The 22,273-nt window shown below is 41.2% G+C and overlaps 2 protein-coding genes across 4 annotated transcripts in view; one reads left to right on the top strand and one right to left on the bottom strand.

Moving 5' to 3' along the window:
• LOC129533858 (collagen alpha-1(III) chain-like) overlaps window positions 1–12,739 on the bottom strand; it is a 36,766-nt gene extending 24,027 nt beyond the window's left edge. The window contains exons 1-3 of the mRNA XM_063705975.1: window positions 12,691–12,739; window positions 11,831–12,604; window positions 4,072–4,195 (exon numbers count right to left, since the gene is read on the bottom strand). Of these exons, the coding sequence (XP_063562045.1) occupies window positions 4,167–4,195; window positions 11,831–12,604; window positions 12,691–12,739 (852 nt within the window). The 3' untranslated portion in view covers window positions 4,072–4,166. The remainder of the gene's footprint in view (window positions 1–4,071; window positions 4,196–11,830; window positions 12,605–12,690) is intronic.
• The window catches only part of FBXL17 (F-box and leucine rich repeat protein 17), a 525,329-nt gene continuing 515,604 nt past the window's right edge, over window positions 12,549–22,273 (top strand). For all 3 annotated transcript variants that reach the window (XM_019028327.4, XM_063706701.1, XM_055388717.2), the window contains exon 1: window positions 12,549–13,538. In XM_019028327.4, coding sequence (XP_018883872.2) covers window positions 12,549–13,538 — 990 coding nt within the window. The remainder of the gene's footprint in view (window positions 13,539–22,273) is intronic.

The raw sequence follows: 22,273 nt of genomic DNA, 5'->3' as shown, positions 1-22,273 counted from the left end.
TGCCTGTAATCCCAGTACTTGGGGAGGCCAAAGTGGAAGGGTTGTTTAAGTCTAGGAGTTTCAAATCAGCCTGGGCAACACAGTGAGACCATGTCTCTACAAAAAATTAGGTGAGTGTGGTGGTGTGTGTCTGTGGTCGCAGCTACTTCAGGAGGCTGAGGTGGGAGGACCACTTGAGCTTGGGAGGTCTAGGCTGTAGTGAGCCATAAGCCTGTGACTGCACTCCAGCCTGAGCAAAAGAGTGAGGCCCTGTTTCCAAAAATAAATAAAAATAAAACTATGTTAATTTTCTACAAATTAATTTATAAATCTAATTTAATACTAAAGGTCAAATGAGACACTGACCAAATGATTCTGATATTCATCTGAGAGTCTAAATTGATTAGATGAACCCTGAATATTTTGGAAACATATAAATAATAATGACTTGATCTATCAGATATAAAAACATTATAAAATTCTAATAACTAAAACAGGATAGTATTGGCATAGGAACTAAATGATGAATGGAACAAAATAACATTTTCCAAAAATATACATCCAAATTTGGTATATAATAAAGGCGATAGTTCAGATCAGTGTTATAACTTAAAAGACATTGTGTGCTTAATGCAATGTGTGCCCACAGATTATTCACCTCATTTCAATAATGATCAGTGTAATGGTTAATACTGAGTGTCAACTTGATTGGATTGAAGGATGCAAAGTATTGATCGTGGGTGTATCCGTGAGGGTGTTGCCAAAGGAGATTAACATTAGAGTCAGTGGACTGGAAGAGGCAGACCTACCCTAAATCTGGGTGGGCATCACCTAATCAGCTGCCAACACGGCTAGAATAAAGCAGGCAGAAGAAAGTGGAAGAGCAGACTTGCTGAATCTTCCAGCTTCCATCTTTCTCCTCCCATGCTGAATGCTTCCTGCACTTGAACATCAGACTCCAAGTTCTTCAGCTTTTGGACTCTTGGACTTACACCAGTGATTTTCCACGGGCTCTTGGGCCTTTGGCCACAGACTGAAGGCTGCACTGTCGGCTTCCCTGCTTTTGAGGTTTTGAGACTTGGACCGGCTGTCTTGCTCCTCAGCTCATAGATGGCCTATTGTGGGACTTCACCTTGTGATAGTCTCCTAATAAACTCCCCTTCATATATACGTATATCCTATGAGTTCTGTCTCTTTAGAGAACCCTAATACAATCAGCATACCTTATGTTCCCTCTTGCTTTTATTTTGCAGTATCATTTGAAAGAAAGTTGTAAATACGGTTTCACCTTAAATATTTCAGTATGTGTCTCCTAACAAAAAAAAGGCATTCTATGTAATCATCATATACTTTTAATGCCTAAGAAAATTAACATTAATTATATAATATCTAAATGCAGGCCATATTGAAATATTCCCAATTGTATAAACACAATTTTATTAGTGGTTTTATTGGATTATTTCAGACCAGAATATATTCCACGCTCATATATTTCATTTGGTATTTTTGTTTCTGTCGTCTCTTTAGATCTAGTTGAGATACCCTACTTTTCTTTCATGACTTTGAATTTTTGATATCGTGTTAATTTTTGTTCTATAATCCTTTAAAGTCAGGTTTATTGAAGTATAATTTATGTAGTGTAAAATTCATCTTTTTTAGTGTATACTTTTATGAGTTTTTACAAATACATTCGGTGATGTAACCATCACAATTGAGATAAAGAACATTTCTAGCTCCCCAAAAAGTTCCATTGTGCCTCTTTGTCATAAACACTTTCCTCTTCTGCAAGATTCTTGCAACCACTGCTTTATTTTTTATCCCTACAGTTTTGCCTTTTTAGGAAAGTCATATAAAGGGAATCATACAGTATGTAGCCTTTTGAATCTGAGTTTTTACTTTCCATATTTGTTTGAGATTTATCCATTGTGTGGATGTACCAAAATTTGTTTATCCATTTATAAGTGGAAAAATTTTTGGTATTCAGGTTTTGACAATTGTGGATAAAACCTCTATAAATACTTGTATACAGGCTTTTGTGTAAACATGTTTTCATTTCTCATTGGTAAACAGCTAGAATTGAGATTGGGGAATCATATTGTAACTGTATGTTAACTTGTATAAGAAACTAGCAACATGTTTTCCAAAGTGGCTGTACCATTCTACATTTCCATCATCAGTATATGAGAGCCTGGCTGGGTATGGTGGCTCATGCCTATAACCCAGTACCTTGTGGGGATGAGGCAGAAGGATCACTTGAGGCCAGGAGTTCAAAGCCAGCCTATGAGATTTTTAGTTGTTCCACATTCTTGCCAACACTTGCTATGTCAGTCTTTCATTTAGCCATTCTAAATAGTTGTGTGATGGTGTCTCATTATGGCTTTAATTTGTACTACTCTCATGAACAATTACGTTGAACTCTACGTTTCTAGGTCAGGAAGGGATAGTTTTTAAGCTGACTGCTATTAGAACGACTCTACCCCAGTGAAATATTAAAGTCATTTCTCCATTGTCTTTGTTTCCCCCTTTCAAGCCTTCTCTCTTTTGGCTGAGAAAATATAACCAAGCCCCAATGCATGTCTCAGTCTACTCAGAAGGCTGACAGAATTTTCCTAACACTGATTTTTTTTTTAACTTGTGTGGATTATGGTTTCACTACCAAAGGAAGAGAATGAGTTAGTTAGGAATCATCTGGAATTCCTTGAAAATTATTATTGATGGTAGCAGAAATGATGAGCTCTATTTCTGCCACTCTCACTTTCTCTTTCATACATATACACATACGAATACCTCACACAGTCTAAAAAATGGTGGCTTTTCAGAAAATGTATTCCATGCTCATGTATTATTCCAGAAACTGTTCTTTATCCCATAAACCCTCCCTTCAAAATTTCTTTTCAGAGTAAATATTTTCCAACTTGATCTTAGCAAATATTCCCTTTAATGTGCCTGAAAAGGATTAATTTTCTTCACAGACTACTCCCCAAAACTATATCCATAAGAAAAAACTATGATGCATATTTCAGTATTGTTGAGGTGTAGATAAAAATATAAAGGCACAGTCAGAAATGGGACATTTCAGGGGTGAGAGAAAGCTGGTAGGTAATGAAAGTAGACGAAACAGTATGAAACAGGCAATGCAATTTAAAGTAGGTTTTGGGGTTAACTTCCCTTAGAATTAACTTCCTTTAGAAATAACACATTTTCTCGCAGTTCTTTATGGATTCTTGTCATTTTCCAATGAGTATATGCTTTACAAAATTTTTTCAGTGAAGATTCTGACACACTTTAGTCCTCTTAAGACCTCCAAAGTAAATTTTCTTTTTTTTATTTATAAGAAAGATGGGAAGGATATTACTTATCATTTCATGGCTGACATGGAAAACAGCTATATTAATTTTTTAAATAGAGGTCCTATGGATCCACAGCACATGAAAACAGCACCTACCACTAATCTTCAGTTATGTTACCTATTGATAATTCAGCAGTGAACATCTTTGATTTGTAGTGCAATAAAGATTCAAATTATTCAAACTGGACCCAATGCATTAAAGTTTAGAGATGTCAATTTTTACAAATGTTGAAGACAACAGGCAGGAAATATATTGATTTGCCAGGGAAAATCATTGGCAAAACAATGGGAATTTGGAAGAGTTCCTGCCTTAGTATCCTCCCCTAGACATACACTCTCTCTCTCTCTCTCGGTCTCTTCCAAAGTAAGACTTAAATGAAGATATAAAGCAGTTTTGAAAGAAAAGAAGTTAGCAAGGACAGCATACTACCCATGATAATGGTTCTCAAGCTTATAAAATGAATTGCCCTGGAAGGAGCAAAAGATCCTTACACCCAAATTTTACTCATTCCCATTTTTCAACTGAGAATGGGAGAGGTGACTCAGTGACAAGTGTTGCTGAACAAACAAATTTCAGGATACTATGTTTCAGGCCCAGCATGGTGGCTCATATCTGTAATCCCAACACTTTGCGAGGCTGAGGCGGGAGGATCACTTGACTCTGAGAGTTCAAGACCAGCCTGGGCAACATAGTGAGGCCTTGTCTCTACAAATAATAGTTAGTGAGGCATGGTGGTGCTTACCTGTATTCCCAGCTACTCAGGAGGCTCAGGTAGGAGGATCGCTTGAGCCTAGGAAGTTGAGGTTGCAGTGAGCCATGATTGTGCCACTGCCCACTTTAGCATGGGTGACAGAGTGAGACCCTGTCTAAAAATAGAAAAAAAAAGGTGTTTCATCTGTTTTAACAATTGAGTATAGATAGTATTTTTAAATACCTGTCCCCTTAGCTTACTTAACATGTAGTTAGTACGAAATAATGGACCCTAAATAATGGGCCCTAAGTATGGTTGATCCATTTGTATCACAACATACTGTAGATATGACTGAACACACAATAACCTAAACATGATAAACAAACAATAACATATAGCTAAAAAGCTGGTAGAACAGAATCAAAACCTAAGCTCACTCAATATAGCACTGGTGATATGTTGATAAAGTGTCCTGCCAGAAGTTTAAGGGAGTTTATGTAATTTATGAGGCCACGGAGAAGAAAATTATCCACTCCCTGAGTGGTGACAAAAATCAATGCTTCATTACTTTCCTCAGGAGCAAAAAAAAAAAAAAAAAAAAAAAATCTAGGAATTTCTAAACCCAGCAGTATCAGATATATTAGATACGTGAGAGCCACCTGCAGTGGCTCTGATGAGAGTGATCTCTGCCTCACTACTCCTGCCACCCTTCCTCTGTTGCCCACCTGCCTCAGGAGGGATTACATATAACTTAAATGGTTATTTCCATCCCTCCAGTTTCTGGATTCTGGTTATAATAATTTTACCTCCAGATATAGGGAACGAAATAGGAAAGGGCAACCTGCTATTCATCAGACTCAGGGTAAAGCACGCAAGTTTGGGACGTAGACATTTCGTTATTACAGTAATACAACAAATTCTGAACACATGGAGTTTTGAAGGTGACTTGTCATTTCTGAGTCACTAAAAGTAGATTTAATTATCTGGCTATTGCGTCCAAGTATGTAACCATTTAAAAATTATATAATAAGGGCCGGGCATGGTGGCTCACGCCTGTAATCCCAGCACTTTGGGAGGCTGAGGTGGGCGGATCACCCAAGGTCGGGAGTTCGAGACCAGCCTGACCAACATGGAGAAACCCCGTCTCTGCTAAAGATACAAAATTAGCCAGGTGTGGTGGCGTAAGCCTGTAATCCCAGCTACTCGGGAGGCTGAGGCAGAGGAATAGCTTGAACCCAGGACAAGGAGGTTGCAGTGAGCAGAGATCGTGCCACTGCACTCCAAGCTGGGCAACAAGAGCAAAATTCCTTCTCAAAAAAAAATTACATAATAAGAAATACAAATGTTATTACATTTGGGAGAAGGCTGGGCGTGGTGGCTTACACCTGTAATCCCAGCATTTTTGGGAGGCGGGTGGATCACTTGAGGTCAGGGGTTTGAGACCAGCCTGGCCAAATATGGTGAAACGCTGTTTCTACTAAAAATACAAAAATTAGCTGGGTGTGGTGGCACATGCCTGTAATCCCAACTACTTGGGAGGCTGAGGCAGGAGAATTGCTTGAACCTGGGAGGCGGAGGTTTCAGTGAGCTGAGATAGCACCACTGCACTCCAGGCTGGGTGATGGGGTGAGACTCCATCTCAAAAAAAAGAAAAAAAAAAAAAGGAAAAAAAATAAATTTAGGAGGAAAAACATTTAATGTTAGGGAGACACACGTAATTTAATTCTTTTTTCTATAAGCACTATTTCTGTCAGTTGAAAATGAGAAAATACTAATTATAGAATATAGACACACACAGAATTGAAGGAATATAAATAGTGGAACATCTTTGTGTTATACTAATTCCATCTAAGGAAAAGATAAATATGTGAGTCTTAAGCAAAAGAAATAAGCCCATACCTTTGTCTCAATTATCTAATTTATGCAAAAGTGGGAGAACAACAAACAGTCTGTGCAGGTATTAACTTCTGATTAGTTGTTTCCTTTCATGAGGTTGAATTAATCTTTGAAGTTATGGATAATTGATCATTTGGTTTCTGCTATTAAAACTACATCAAGTTTTGGTATCCATATGACTGTATTTGAATACACACTTTATTCCATGCAAAAACATTTGCATTTGATGCAAAAACGAATCACCAGAAATGAAGTGACTTAAAATAACACATTTATTATCTCGTAGTTCTGTAAGTCAGAAGTCCTGACATGGGCTCAGCTGGGTTCTCTGCTCAGGTTCTCACCAGGCTGAAATCAAGGTGTCAGCCAAGCTGTGCTCCCTTCTGTAGTTCTGGGTATTCTTCCAAACTCATGTGGTTGTTGGCAGAATTAAGAATCCTGTAGGAAGGAAGGCCTGCTTTCTTGCTGACCATCAGCTAGGGGCTACTCTCAGTTCTTAGAGGCCACTTGCCATTTTCTGCCATATAGGTCTCACTATAACATGAAACTTTACTTCTTCACGGCTAAAAGAAAAGCATCTGCTGTTGCTTTCAATCTCCCTGACTTCTCCTTGACCTTCTTTTTTTTTTTTTTTTTGGAGTATCGCTCTGTCACCAGCCTGGAGTGCAGTGGCACGATCTTGGCTCACTGCAACCTCCACCTCCCAGGTTCAAGCAATTCTCCTGCCTCAGCCTCCTGAGTAGCTGGGACTACAGGCTACTTTTTTTTTTTTTTTTTTTTTTGTATTTTAGTAGAAACGGGGTTTCACCATGTTGCCCAGGCTGGTCTCGAACTCCTGAGCTCAGGCAATCCGCCTGCCTCGGCCTCCCAAAGTGCTACGATTACAGGTGTGAGCCACCACGCCCAGCCGTTCCTTGACCCTCTTTTTAAGAGTTCACTTGATTATGTCAGGCCCACCTAGGATAATCTGCCTTTACTTATTTATTTGGTTCTTTTTGAGACAGGGTGTCTCTCACTCTGTCGCCCAAGTTCTGGAGCGCAGTGGTGCAAGATCATGGCTCACTGTGGCCTTGACCTCCCGGGCTCAAGCAACCCTTCCACCTCAGCCTCTAGATTAGCTGGGAGTACAGGTGTGAGCTAACATGTCCGGCTAATTTTTAAATTTTTCGTAAAGATAAGCTCTCCCTATGTTGCCCAAGCTGGTCTCGAACTCCTGGACTTAAGTGTTCCTCCTGTCTCAGACTCCGAAAATCTGCCTTTAAAATTCAGTTGATTAACAAATTTAGGTGCTGGCAATTTGAGAGGAAACAAAGTAGGAATTAATTCTGATGGGAATGATAGTCAAATAACACAGAAATACCACAACTGCGGACTGTGGTAACCGCTGTGAAGGAAATGAACAGGGTTGTGTAACAGAGTGACTGGGGAAGAGCTCTCATGACAGGAGGTGATATTAGGGCTGATGTCATCTGGAAACTCAGAATGAATCAGTGGAGAAGAGCTTAGGGAAGAACAGGCCAGGCAGCAGCTGAACTTTCATATCATGTCTGAAACAAATTACTCAGGAATATAGATTGTCCTGAAGGGAATTCTCTGGAAACTTGTTTTTCACTATCATCTTTGGCCTTGAGTATTTCAGCAAAAACACAATATAATATGGAATTAAATTTACTGAACAGCTGGGTGTTCCATGATTTCAAGATGCATCAGACAATGTCTTTCTAGGCCATCTGTCACATTTACCACAATTACTGGGATCAATGGCATGTGAACTTTGTTCTCCTTGTGCGTCACTGGTGCTATAGGATGTTTTAGCTATTTACCACAACCACCATTACCCAACTTCAAGCAGCATGAAAACCTTTTACACAAGGCTGTCTTTTTATAAGCAAATGTGAATTTCAAATTTAGTATAACCTATGTTAGCAAAGAAGAAAAAACTTTTCTTTTTACCTGTTTTGCCACATTTTAAATTTATATACTGGTTTTCAGTGTGAATCTCAGTATGCCATAACTCAAATCTACCTCAGGTTGGAATATTATTCAAATATGTAACTATTTTATGTTATAGAATCCATTATTTCACCATAAGTTATTCATTGAAATAAATCATAAGAACAAGCAATTTGGGGGTTTTCTCCCTATATTCATCATTCCCTTCCCTCTATCCAATTCAGAATTAAATCCTGACAACTCCACATCAGAAATGTTTCTCAATAACAACCTTACTTCATTATTCCCAGAATGCCTACATTCTTTTTTTTGTTTTGTTTTGCTTTTTGTTTTTTGAGATGGAGTTTTGCACTTGTTGCCCAGGCTGGAGTGCAATGGCACAATCTCAGCTCACTGCAACCCCTGCCTTCCAGGTTCAAGTGATTCTCCTGCCTCAGCCTCCTGAGTAGCTGGGATTACAGACATGCGCCACCGTGCCCAACTAATTTTTGTATTTTTAGTAGTGTGAGATTTCACCATGTTGGTCAGGCTGGTCTTGAACTCCTGACCTCAGGTGATCTGCCCACTTTGACTTCCCAAAGTGCCGGGATCAAAGGTGTGAGCCATCACACCCGGCCCTAAATTCATACTTTTAAGGCTTCTCTATGGACCCTTTGAACAACTTTAACTGGCCTTCCTTCTAAGAGGTTGCTTCTCCTCTAGTCCGTATTCTACACAGTAGCCTGATTATCTTCCCAAAAACTGAACAAAATCCCTGTCCTCATGGAGGCTGTGTTCTAATTGAACAAACCAACAATTTTTAAAAATGTGATAATGAGCTATAAAGAAAATAAAAACGGTAAGAGGAAAGGGCAAAGGGGGGATTAACTTTAGATAGGTTGGTGACATTTGATAATAACAAATGCTAATGCCCTCTAGCTAAAGAGCAGCAGGAAAACAACTAGATTCAAACCAAGGTGGGTTTAATGTCTTGTTGCAGTGAGGCAGAGAGCAATGAGGAGCGAAGTTGGGCAAGAGCACTCTCAGTAAGAAGGTATTGGTATTGTGAAAAACATTACAGGAATGAGTGTGTTGTTAGGTGATTTTGGGGAAGTGTCAAGATTTTGCTCTGGATTGGATGCTAGCAGGAAACAGGTGATCCTATAACTTAATATTTTAATATTTGCTATCTAGAAGGCAGGAAGAATGGATCAAGCCTAAGCCTGTAATTGGCCAAGAAACAGTGGTCACTTATATTAACCAGAATGTTTGGTCATTTTTGTGGTTTAGAGACTGTTCTTGTATTTGCTGTGTTCAGACATGATTATGGAGGGGTCTTATTTTTGTCTTGCCTATTGTAGTCATGAAGTGACTATAACTGATGTTGATGTTTTGTGAGACTGTTTATATTTGACAAAACAATGAGAACTGGGAATGCCAGGACAGCTGCCAGTACCACAAATGCCTAGCTAATAGTGCCAGTCCAGCTCCTGGCTGTCCGGAGTTGGTTTCCACTGCAACTCCACCCTCTCTGCCCCCCAACTAACAAAGCCATCAGCTGCTACAACTGTCTCTATAATTCTAATTTATTACTCTTATTCATAATTCTGTATCTTTAACATTTACAACATTAGTATTACTATTTAGGGTACTGAGTTCCAAAACTCATTACAGCTCTCCTGATAATAGTAGTAGCTTATTTAATCACTGATGAACTATACAAGACTCTCTCTGCTATTTGCTGTGGTAAGGAAATAAAAAGAAGGGTTAGAGATAATCCTAAGCCTCAAAGAATCTGAAATTTTTTCTGGGGAGAACTAGTGGTGTGATGATGGTGGGTGATGAGAACAGACATGCAAAATATCTCAACTATAAAAAACAAGTATCTTTTGTCAGCACAAAGTCCAATAGGTAGACCAAAGACAATTTGCTTGTGGTTGAATGGTTTAGGAACTGGGAGTAAGAAAACAAATATTGTAAATTTTAGCAACGACTTCAGAACTCTCAGAGTCAGTTGCTTCATCTCTAAAAACAAGAAGTTGAAGTTGGATGGTATGTGTAGTTCTGATACATTTGCATGGTGCCAGGCTGTCTGTACAGGAATCACATAGGGAGCCTGTTACCAGGTAGCGATTCGAGGGCCCCGTATCCAGAAAGCATAAAACATCCTAAGTTTTTGAGATTCATCCATGCTTTTCTTCTTGTGTTGCTGAGTAGTATTTAATTAGATGAATATATCAGTTTATTAATCCATTCTCCCACTGATGGACATCTGGGCAGTTTATAGTTTTTGGTGACCATGAATAAAGTTGTACGGACATTTTTGTACAAGTCTTTTTATCGATATATGCTTTTATTTCTCTGGATAAATACCTAGATGTGGGATTGCTGGCTCATAGGGCAGATGTGTATTTAACTTATATGAAATGTATAGGTCGCAATTTTTTTTAAGAGACTGTGTTTCGCTACGCTGCTCAAGATGGAGTACAGTGGCTATTCACATGCATAATCATAACAAACTGGGCTCAAGCGATCCTCACGCCTCACCAGCCCTGTTGTAGTTTGAATGATAGGTACCACCACATCTGGCTCTGACAGGTTCATATTTTTGACATAAAGTTACAAAACACTTTATAATACTCTTGCCTTTTGTGAAAGTGCAGCCTAGTAGAGATGTCGAAGGATCTGTAATAAGTCCTCAAGCACTGCTCTGGGGCCCTGGAAGATTCCCCTACAGGCAAATGGATGAAAGTTCTGTCGATTATATGTGTACGTAAATGTAGTTCAGGCAATGCATTTGATAGTGAATGGCGTGTATGTCTGTGAAATCTTTTGACAAATATTTGCTTCTAGAATTCCACATCACTGTCATTAGGCTCTGAAAGGATCCCTGAATGTGACAGACTTAAGATTGGTCATTTCTGACAAAAAGGCCAGAATTAACAATTGTTTGACAGCATGTTTGAGAGCAGGCTGGGTGGGGCTGGCCACTATAGTGGGAATAGCAATGTAGGTTCCAACAGTGGTCTTCTCCAAGCCACTGGGCCTTGAATATTGCAATACTTCTTCCTCAGTCAGCTCTCTCAAGTTGTCCTTAGCAGATTTTTTTTTTAAACACCTGCCACTTCTCTTCCACCCTTCAGCAGGTAACCAAGCTCTTTCTGAAGGAAAACAGAAACCAACAGAAAGGAACTCTTTCACCTTCCTGCTAGAAACATCCACCTCTCTGCATCCATCCTTTATCTACCTTTCCTCATTCTCTGCAATCACAATGAAGAAAGTATCCTTCCTAAAGCACTCTCCATTCCACCTTCTCCTCTTATTTCTCTCATTAGAGTGGCTCATTCCCATGGTATTTGCCTCCTCTAATTTTTCGCTTGTGAAAGCTAACCTCTCCGCACCAGGTACCGCTCTAGCAGCTGCCCTAGCTCTCTAGCCTCTATATAGTCAAACCTTCTAAAGGACTGCCTGCATAGCTGTTTCCTCTTTCTCATCTGGATCACCAAGGTTTGTCGTATAGCAGGCACTGCACCGTCATGTTTAAAATATACAACAGACGGCTAGACAGGATTCCGAGGGTGTAGACAATAAAGTGATCTACAGTTTGTAGCCCGGGTGTTGAATGGCTCACTGGGTGGGGAAGCTGTTATCTTTCTGCTGTGCACAGGTAATTTGATATATGCTTTCATTCTGAAATAAAGTTGTGGAAAGGCAGTAGTACGCAACAATTAAGAAAACACAAGTGGGTAAACAGTGGTGCCGCACAACCAATCAACCCCTCACATGACTTTGGTGCGCATCACCCAGGGGCCGCATCTGCCACTCCGCCCGAAGCGCGGTCAGCGCCCACACTGGCCCTTCCGGCGGAACCCGCCTCGCGGCTTCGAAGTGGCCTCGGTTTCCGAGTCAGGGGTGGTGACAGGGGTGGAAGGTGAGGGGAAGAGCCCAACGGCTCCCGGCCAATGGCAGCTCTTGAACTTACACCTCGAGACGTCAGCGCGGCTGTGTAAACGGATGTCACACAGCTGGCTCGGAAGTGTCTCCTCCCGCCTCAGAAACGCGGCGCACGCCCAGCAGCTTCGGAAAAACCTTAGGCGGTGGGAGGGAGGGGCGTGCGCCGCACCCCGCAAGCCCAGAGCTCCGTGCCCTAGCCGGCCGGCTTCTTCCCGTAGTGCCGGTGTGACGGCCGTCCCGGGTGAGCAGCCGGGCGCCGGCGTCCCCGCCACGAGCGCGCCACCGCAACTGGCTCCGCCCCCTGCCGGAACGGGCCGCGCGCTCCTGCGGCTCGGAGCAGAGTCGCGGGTGCGCGCGCCGGCGGCGGATCCGCAGTTAAAATGGTCCGAGCGGGACCCGGCCTTGCCCCCGCCGCCGCGCTGACTGACTGAGCCGGCTGGCCGGGCCCGGACTGGTCGCCTAGCCGGCAGGCTCGCTCGCTCCATCCCTCGCGTCCCCAAAGCTCGCGCCCATCGTTCTCCCGGCTTCCCTGGGCAAAGCATGTAGCCCCCGTCGGGCACTCCGGCGGCCCGCAGCTGACGCCCACCCCCCCACCGTCGCGTGTGTGCCCGTGTGTGCGTGTGTGTGCGCAGGGAGGGCGACCCCGCCGGGGGCCGAGCCAGCGAGCGGCCTGCCCCGCTGCCGGGAGCCCGCCTCTCTGGGTCTCCCTCCCTCCCGTCCCGGTCCCCCTCCTCGGGGCCTTCTATATGGGCCACCTTCTCTCGAAGGAGCCGCGTAACCGCCCAAGCCAGAAGAGGCCTCGCTGTTGCAGTTGGTGCCGCCGCCGGCGCCCTCTCCTAAGGCTGCCCCGCCGGACCCCAGCCAAGGTGCCCCCTCAGCCGGCGGCGCCCCGGAGCCGGGACTGCTTCTTCCGCGGGCCCTGCATGCTCTGCTTCATCGTGCACAGTCCCGGCGCGCCCGCCCCCGCCGGCCCAGAGGAGGAGCCGCCGCTCTCGCCGCCGCCGCGGGACGGGGCCTACGCTGCCGCCTCCTCCTCTCAGCACCTGGCGCGGCGCTACGCGGCCCTGGCCGCCGAGGACTGCGCCGCTGCTGCCCGCCGCTTCCTGCTATCCTCGGCCGCCGCCGCCGCCGCCGCTGCCGCCTCGGCTTCGTCGCCCGCCTCCTGCTGCAAAGAGTTGGGGCTGGCTGCGGCCGCCGCCTGGGAGCAGCAGGGCCGAAGTCTCTTCCTGGCCAGCTTGGGGCCGGTGCGCTTCCTGGGGCCGCCCGCCGCCGTGCAGCTCTTCCGGGGGCCGACACCGTCACCGGCCGAGCCCCCTACGCCCCCCGAAATGGTGTGCAAGCGGAAGGGGGCCGGGGTCCCCGCCTGCACCCCCTGCAAGCAGCCCCGCTGCGGCGGCGGGGGCTGCGGCGGCGGCGGCGGCGGTGGCGGGGGAGGGCCTGCGGGGGGAGGCGCTTCGCCGCCCCGGCCCCCCGACGCCGGCTGCTGCCAGGCCCCGGAGCAGTCCCCGCAGCCGCTCTGCCCTCCGCCCTCTTCTCCCACCTCCGAAGGTGCCCCCACCGAAGCTGGCGGGGACGCTGTCCGAGCCGGGGGCACCGCCCCCTCGTCCGCCCAGCAGCAGCATGAATGTGGCGACGCGGACTGTCGGGAGCCCCCCGAAAACCCCTGCGACTGTCACAGGGAGCCGCCCCCCGAAACCCCAGACATCAACCAGCTGCCGCCGTCCATCCTGCTCAAGGTGGGTCTGGGCGAGAGGCGTAGGGATGCTCGCTTTCCCCCACCCCCGGCCCCCGCCTCCGAGGCTTTCTCCTCCCCCTAAGCGCGGAGGAGGGGGGTTCCCTGACAGCCTAGGGACGTCCCAAGGGGAGACTGGGAAGCCAGTGGGGCCTCTGCGTATGGCCTATTTTTTGAAGTAGGAGCACTTGGAGTCTACTGAATGTCTTTTAATAGCTTGACTCTATAACCCACCATTCAGGGTTCAGCTATTATTAGAATCCCAACCCAGTGGTTTAGAAACTTCGCAGGTATTCTGTGGAAAAAAAAAATTTTTTAATCGAGGAATTTATACTTAGTGGGTAAAGGCTTTGCATGTTGGTGTTTGAAAGTCTTTAAACATTACTTTCATGTTTGATGGCTGGTAGTTAATGTCAAACGGTTAACTTACTGAGCATTTACTATAATCAGGCACTGCGCCAGACTTTATATGTATAATATCCCATTTATCTAGTTAACGCTGCGAGATAAATACTGTTAATATCTTTATTTTATACAGGAAGAAACTGATTTCTCCGTGCTGTGGGCCACGGTTTATAGTAGTGAGTCAGGCAGAAGTGGTCTTTGCTCCTGTGGAGCTGACAGTCTAGTGGGGCTTGAAGTGGTTGAATGACTTGTGCAAGGTCACATACAGAAAGTAAAGGGTAGATCTAGGTCTTGAATGAGGGAATTTAAGACCACCTGACTTAAAAACCTCTTTGTTTATGCTATGTTGTAATGCCCTTCTACATTTTAACCCTTGCATAAAAGCATACAGATTACCAGAGGTAAGCACAGATGTATTTTTTGTTGGGAGATGGGTGTCCTGCATGAAGTTTGTGTCATTTTCAACTACCAAGAATATTTTGCAGTTTTGTCAATGCTAGTGACAAACTTTAGTTACATAATAGAGTTTTTATTAAGTTATTATTAACTTTTTCCCTCTTTTTCTCTCTTCTCCCACCCTACCCTATTTGGAGCTTAATAAATATAAACCATTTTCATTGTGGATGATACTAGAGACTAGCCATAAATAACCTTGATAAGAATTTGGCTACTTTTACCGTTACTGAAGTAACTGTCATTAATTACAATTGTTATTGTCACCAATATAGTTTCTTTGACTAGACTTTTTGCATATTTACAGTACTGTGTGTTTGGGTCTGTTTTACTGTGATATTATTGTTCTTGTGAATGATACAGCAAGAGGGTGGGAAAACTTACATTTCCTTGTGTCAAAATGTAATGATCTAATTCTTATGGAGGTCTACTTGTTGGAAGAGTAATTGCCTACTCTTTGTGTGCAGAGGTGCATTTTAGGACAAAGGGAACTTTCTTGAGTCCTTTAAATCACTGGATGATATGGATAAATAAAATATCAACAAATATTTGGTATAGAAACTTGATTGCTATCTTCTTATTTGGCAAATAAGACTGTTTCAAAATGAACCAAAACAAAGCCAGGTACCTTCTACTTACAAATTATTTCATGAGGTAAAAAACATTTTAATGCCAAGAAAAAAAAGGGACATGATCTCATAATAAAGAGAAACTCTAATAGAATAAAATAAACTTATCCTATACCGCGTTGTTCTTTTTCATATTTTTTCCTGAGGATTGTTGAAAACTTTGTCTAAAGGACATATGGGAATTACCATGGGCTTGCCCTATTGTGTGTATTTGGACATGTTATGTAGATTTCCATTCCTTGTATTAGAAAACTCTAATAAAGATTCTCTGTCTGAGTCTCATGGTCCTAGTGGTATTCAGCACGAAGTGAGTTATACTGTCTGGGATGAATTAAATTAGCGATTGTTCAGTGTCTGCCAACCCCAGTTTTTGGGTGCAGCGACTCTGGATTCATAATCTTGTTCATTGCTCTGTCTCCTCCTTTAAGTGCAGTGCCTGGTATATAGTAGCGCTCAGTAAATACTTATGAACGAATGTATCATCAGGTGTTTAGAGTCTGGGCTGAGACTCAGGGTGAATACGCCACACCACGAAGAGATATTTCTAAGGAATGTCCATATTCTGACTGGAGTTACTGTTGGAGCCACGGTAGAGCCATGTGGTGGTGAAAGGATTCTGGCTCTGCTGGTAAGGACTGGAGTTGTTTGACTTGGGGAAGGGAAGACTTAAGGAGCTATGACAATTTTTCTTTTCTAATGTTAGAAGGGTTGTTGCGTAGAGAGGCACAAGTCTATCATCACTATTGGAAAACATTCTTAGAAATTATGCTCTGTTCTCCTGGTAGGGAGTCAATAGCTATTATAATTGTATTGCTTTTGCTTCATCTTTTATGCTAGGAAGTTACTATAGCTGTAAAAAAAAAAAAAAAAAAAAAACGAGGCAGGTAGAATTTGGGAGAGAAATGTGAGGATGTTTAAGAATTTAAAGGATGTTTTTTGGGAAAGCTACCATACTTGCCCATTTTTTTTTTTTTTACGGGAGAGGAGAGAAACTAAACTATATGTTGCATCATAGGCTAATTTTTGGCTGAATATCAACAAGGATGTTTCTCTTTTATATAGGTTAATATTGCCTGCTTTAAAGCAGTCAAAAATGCATTTTAATATAATAGTTTCTTTAAAAAGTTGTTTACCTTTGGCAAAATATCCTATTTTATGCTTATTACCCACATCTTAAATTTCTTCACTTGGATAAACAAATCTGGATTTAGTCAATGACCTGTGGTTTATAACAGCCATATCACTTTTATAAAAAAGATAATAGCTAAAGTCAGGCATGTTTCAAACAAGATGCTACTTGGTTGCAGTGACCATGCTCTACATGTTGATTGTTAACTGACAAATTAGCCCTTTAAGACCACATAGTCCTTTAACCTTAAAAAATGATCTAGGCCACCTAAGTTTTTATTTTCTCATTTATAAAATGAGGAGGACAAGCATAAAAATATCCGCAAGAAATGTACTTTCACCTGTGGCTGCATGAAGAGTTTGGTGAATCCTTTCCACACACAAAAAAGTATAAAAATGGCAGAATTGCCCAAAACTATTTGAACTCTGGAAATCAACCAAAAGCAAAGAAAATCATTGAGAAACATTTATTCTTAGGAAAACTTTTAGAGCTTCAGGTAAGAATATTGCAAGTCTACAGCATTCTCGCGTGGGCTTCTACTGTGACCTCCTGTCCCAGCACTTTTGGCTAGAATTGTAGTTTGGAAAACCAGCAGCTTTGCTGTCAGAGAGCTGATTCAATTTGGGGCAATGAGTAAAACCCTTTGTCGATAAAATGTGCTGAACTTGGTAGGGGAAAACAAGGAAAAACCATGTATTTGCTAGTTTAAGGTTGTAGTGCCAGTTGGGGTGAGTGGAAGAGTAGCTATAAATTAAAAGGCAGACCCTGGAAATGAGAGAACCATAAAGGGATAATCTCTTCACATATCCTGGCATATCGTGAAACTATGCACATGTGTAGGGGAGACCTGAGGTTGTCTAACTGAGAGCAAGGGCCAAGGCAGATGAGAATTCTTTAAGCTTTGAATGTGCCCTTCTTAACCCAGATACAGATTAAAGAGCAGGCTCAAGCTGTTTGAGCATATCTTTGGCATGTACATAGCTGAAAACTAAGCTATTCAGACACAGAATGACTTCTCTAGAAAGCCAGGCTAAAACATATATATGTGAATTAAAATCTGAACAGATGTAGTCACACTGCCCAGGACACAGATTCCACAGTTTAGGGCCAGACATGTTAAAAGGCTCAGAAATATAAAATTCTACACTGGTGGCCAGGTGTGTTGGCTCACGCCTGTAATCCCAGCTTGAACCCGTGGGTGGAGGTTGCAGTGAGCCGAGATCACACCGCTGCACTCCAGCCTGGCAACACAGTGAGACTCCGTCTCAAAAAAAAAAAAAAAAAAAAAGAATATACACTGGCTGTGTTATCCAAAATGTCCAGTTTTTAACAACAAATTTTAAGACACGTAAAGAGACAGAAAAATGTGACCCATGCTGAGGGAAAAAGAAAGCAGTTAATAGAAACTGACTGTGAGTGAGCCTAGATATTAGACTTAGCAAAGACTTCAAACTGCTATTATAAACATGGTAAAAGAAACGAAACATTATTTAAATAATTACAGGAGAATATGATGACATTGACCCAACAAATTGGAAATCTCAATAAAGAAATGAGAGCTGTAAAAAAAGTTTTATTCTTTTTGATGCTATTATAAATGGAAGTGCTTTCTTAATTTCATCTTCAGATGATTCATTGCTAGTATATAAAAATATTTGCTTATTAGCTCTAAAATTAATTTTTGTGTTTATTCTCTGGGATTTTCTCTATATAAGATCATGACATCTGTGAATAGAGGATGTTTTAATTCCAACTCCCCAATCTGGATACCTTTTGTTTATATTCCATGTCTAATTGCCCTAGCCAGAATCTCCAGTACAATGTTGCATAGAAGTCATGATGCAGAAATCCTTGTTTTGTTTCTGATTTTGGGGAAAAACTTTTAGTCTTTTACCATTAAGTATAATGATAACTAGGGGTTTTTGGTAGATGCTCTTTCTCAGGTTGAGGAAGGGTTCTTTTATTCCTATATTTCTGAATGTTTTAATCAAGAAAGGGTATTAGATTTTGTCCAGTGCTTTTTCCTGAATCAGTTGGGATGATCATGTGTTTTGTTTTTGCTTTTTACCTTTATTCTATTAATATGGTGTGTTACATGGGTTTTTTTCATATGTTGAACCATCCTTGCATTCCTGGGATAAATCCTACTTGATCATGGTGTATAACCCTTTTACTATACTGTGGATTTAGTTTCCTTATATTTTATTGAAGATTTTCACATCGGTATTCATAAGGGACATTGGTCTGTAGTTTTTTGAGATTTCTTTGCCAGGCTTTGGTATCAGGATATGCTGGCCTTATAGCATGAGTTGGGAAGTATTATCCCATCCTCTCATTTTTGGAAGAATTTAAGATAGATTGGTGTTCATTCTTATTGAAGCATATTACTGGTGAGGCCATCTGGTCCTTGTCTTTTCTTTGTTGTAAGTTTTTTGTTTTTTATTACATATTCCATCTTTTTATGTACTGTACATCTATTCAGATTTTCTATTTCCTTTGAGTCAGTTTTTATAGTTTATATTCTAGGAATTTGTCATCTATTTCATCAATTTGGTAGCATACAATTATAGTATTCTCTTATAATTGTGTACTTTTTGTAAGGTTGATATTAATGTTCCCATTTTTATACATGATTTTAAAATTTGAGTCTTCTCTCTTTATTCTTAGTCTAGCCAATTTTGTATGTGTGTGTGTGTGCAGGGTCTCTGTCACCCAGGCTTGAGTGCAGTGGTGTGATCATAGCTTATAGCTATGTAAATGGAAGTGCAACCTTAAACTCCTGGGCTCAAGTGACTTTCCCTCTTGTCAGCCTCCTGAGTAGCTGGGTTCACAGGCATGCTGGTGCATGCCTGGTTAATTTCTTAAATAATTTTTGTAGAGACAGGGTCTTGCTATGTTTTCCAGGCTGATCTCAAACTCCTGGCTTCAAGCAGTCCTCCCACTTTGGCTTCCCAAAGTGCTGGGATTATAGGTGTCAACCATTGTGCTTGGCCTGATCATTTTAAAGAATAAACTTTTGGTTTTGTTGATCATCTATTATTTTTCTAGTCTATATTTCATTTGTATTAGCTGTATTTTTTCCCCCTTGTTTCTGCTTAGTTTGTATTGAGTTTTCTTTTTATAGTTTCTTGAGGTAGAAGTTTAGGTTGCCAATTCAAGATCTTTCTTCTTTTTAAATGTAGTTACTTGTTTCTGTATCCCATAGATTTTGCTATATGTGTTTGTTTTCATTAATTTCAAATTATTTTCTAATTTTCTTTATGAGTTCTTCTTACTTGTTGATTGTTAAATTTTCATGTATTTGTGAAATTTCCAGATTTCCTCCTGTTAGTGATTTCCCCTCCTCTTTCCTCACCTCCCTTCTCCTCTTCTCTTTTCTTTCATTTTTTGAAACAGAGTCTCACTGTATCACCCAGGCTGGAGTGCAGTGGTGTGATCATGGCTCACTGCAACCTCTGCCTTCTGGGCTCAAGCAATCCTCCCACCTCAGCCTCTCTAGTACCTTGGATTAAAGGTGCACATGCCACCACGCCCGGCTAATTTTTGTATTTTTTGGTAGAGATGGGAGTTTTGCCATGTTGCCCAGGCTGGTCTTAAACCCCTGGGCTCAAGTGATCGGCCTCCCAAAATGCTGGAATTATAGGCCTGAGCTGCTGTTCCTGGCCTCTGTTACTGATGTCTAATTTCCTTTCATTGTCATTGGAAAAGATACTTTGTATGAGCTTAATATTTTCAAATTTGTTGAGACTTGACTTGTAGTGTAGTATTTTAGACTTTGGTCTTTGAGAATGTTTTTATGCACTTCAGAAGAATGTGTATTCTATTTTGTGTAGTGTTCTAGAGATATCTGATAGGCCATGTTTAAGTCTTGTTCAAGTGTTCAGTTTACTTGTTCATCTCTTGTCTGGTGGTTCTATCCATTATTGAAAGTTGTGTGTTGTAGTCTCCAAGCATTAATGCGGAACTCTTTTTGTTTTTTTTCCTTTCAATTCTGTCAGTTTTTGCTATATGTATTGTTCCATGCTTTTACTCTCAATCTGTGTATATTTTTGGATCTAAATTGAGTCTCTTGTAAACAGTATATAATTGGATTGTGTTTTTACATTTCATCCTGTTATTCATTGTGTCTTTCTTTTTGAGACAGGGTCTCAGTCTGTTGTCCAGGCTGGAATGCAGTGGCACGATCACAACTCACTGCAGCCTCGACCTCCTGGGCTCAAGCTATTCTCCAACCTCAGCCTCCCATGTAGCTGAGACCATAGGTGCATACCACTATGGCTGGCTAATTTTGTCATTTTTTTTGTGGAGACAGGGTCTTGCCATGTTGCCCAGGCTGGTCTTAAACTCCTGGGCTCAAGTGATCCACTCAACACAACCTCCCAAAAGTGCTGGGATTGCAGGTGTGAACCACTGTGCCTGGCCCTGGCCTTATGTGTCTTAACTGGAAAGTTTAGCCCATTTACATTTAGTGTAATTAGTGATAAGGAAATACATTTACTATTTTATTATTTGTTTTCTCTATGTCTTATATATTTTTTGTTTGTCAATTCCTCTGATGCTGTTCTTTGTGTCAGATATTTTCTAGTGTACCATTTTGATCCCCTTCTCATATATATATATAATTCTCACATTATATAAATAAATATATCTAAATATATTAATATATTTAGATATATATTATATTTATATTAATATAATATATTTAGATATATTTAGATATATATTAATATAAATATAATATATTTAGATATATATTATATTTATATTAATATATTTAGATATGTTATATTTATATAATGTGAGAATTATATGTATATATGAGAATTATATATATAAATAAAATATAGTAAATAATTATGTGTATTTCTTAGCATTTACCCTGGGGGTTATAATTAACACTATATATTATAACAATTTAGTTTGAATTAATACCAGTTTAGTTTCAGTGGTATATAAAAACTTTGCTCCTGTATTTGTTGTTATTGTCACAAGTTACAGCTTTATGAATTTTGTGCCAATCAATATAGATTCATAATTACTGTTTTATGTAGTCTTTTAAATCATATAGCAAAGAGGAGGCATTGCAAACCAAAGACACAGTAATATGCACTTTTATATTTACCTATGTAAATACCAACAATTACTGGTATCCTTTATTTCTTGTGTGATTTTAAGCCACTGTCTGATCCCCTTACATTTCAGCCTGATGGACTCTTTATAGTATTTCTTTTAGGGGAAGTTTACCAGTGACAAACTTCCTCAGTTTTTGTTTATCTGGAAATATCTTAATTTTGCCTTTGTTTTTAAAGGGTTGTTTTACCAGATAGAGGATTCTTGGTTGACAGTTTCCTTTCAGCATTTTGAATATGTTATCCCACTGCCTTCTGGTCTCCATGGTTTCCAGTGAAAAATCAGTTGTTGATTGTATTGAGTGTCCTTTTCACGAGTTGCATTTTTCTTGCTGCTTTCACGGTTCTCTGGTTTTTGTCTTTCAACAATTTGATTATGATGCATCTTGATATGAATCCTTTTGCATTTATCCTGCTTGGAATTCATTGAGTTTGTGAGCTAGATTCATGCCTTTCATCAGATTTGGAAAGTTTTAGCCATTATTTCTTCAAATATTTAGGCCTCTTTCACTCTCTTTTCCTTCTGTGACTCCAATTGTATGTGTATTAGTATGTTTGGTGGGGTTCCACATGTATGTTCATTTTCCTTCAGTCCACAGACTTAGTAATTTTAATTGACCTATCTTTAAGTTTGCTGATTCTTTCTTCTTGTAGAGGTTCAAGGGATTTTGATGTTTCTCAAGAAAGAGATATGATTATAAGAGGTGGTAACACAAAGCAAGCTTCATTTGGTGGCAGTTGGACAGGATTATATGAGAGGAAACTTCTTTTACAGCATGAAGCTGTGCAGAGGCTTACAGCGAGGTAGACTGCCATACAGAAGGGGAGGAGGGCAAGGCAACCCCTGGGGGACAGGAGAATTGGAGAGCAGGCTTACCTGTCTAGGTGATGTCACTCAGCAGCATGATGGGATGTGTAAAAATTTGAGTTTGGTACTAGTGGGCTCTTGAGCTAATGAGTCTCGTCCTGCAGTGAAGAAATAACCTAGGAACCA

The sequence above is a fragment of the Gorilla gorilla genome, chromosome 4 (genome assembly GCF_029281585.2).
Source record: "Gorilla gorilla gorilla isolate KB3781 chromosome 4, NHGRI_mGorGor1-v2.1_pri, whole genome shotgun sequence".
Classification (NCBI taxonomy): Eukaryota; Metazoa; Chordata; class Mammalia; order Primates; family Hominidae; genus Gorilla; species Gorilla gorilla.
Note: the sequence above shows the minus strand (reverse complement) of the source record. Positions and strands in the feature narration are given on the sequence as shown.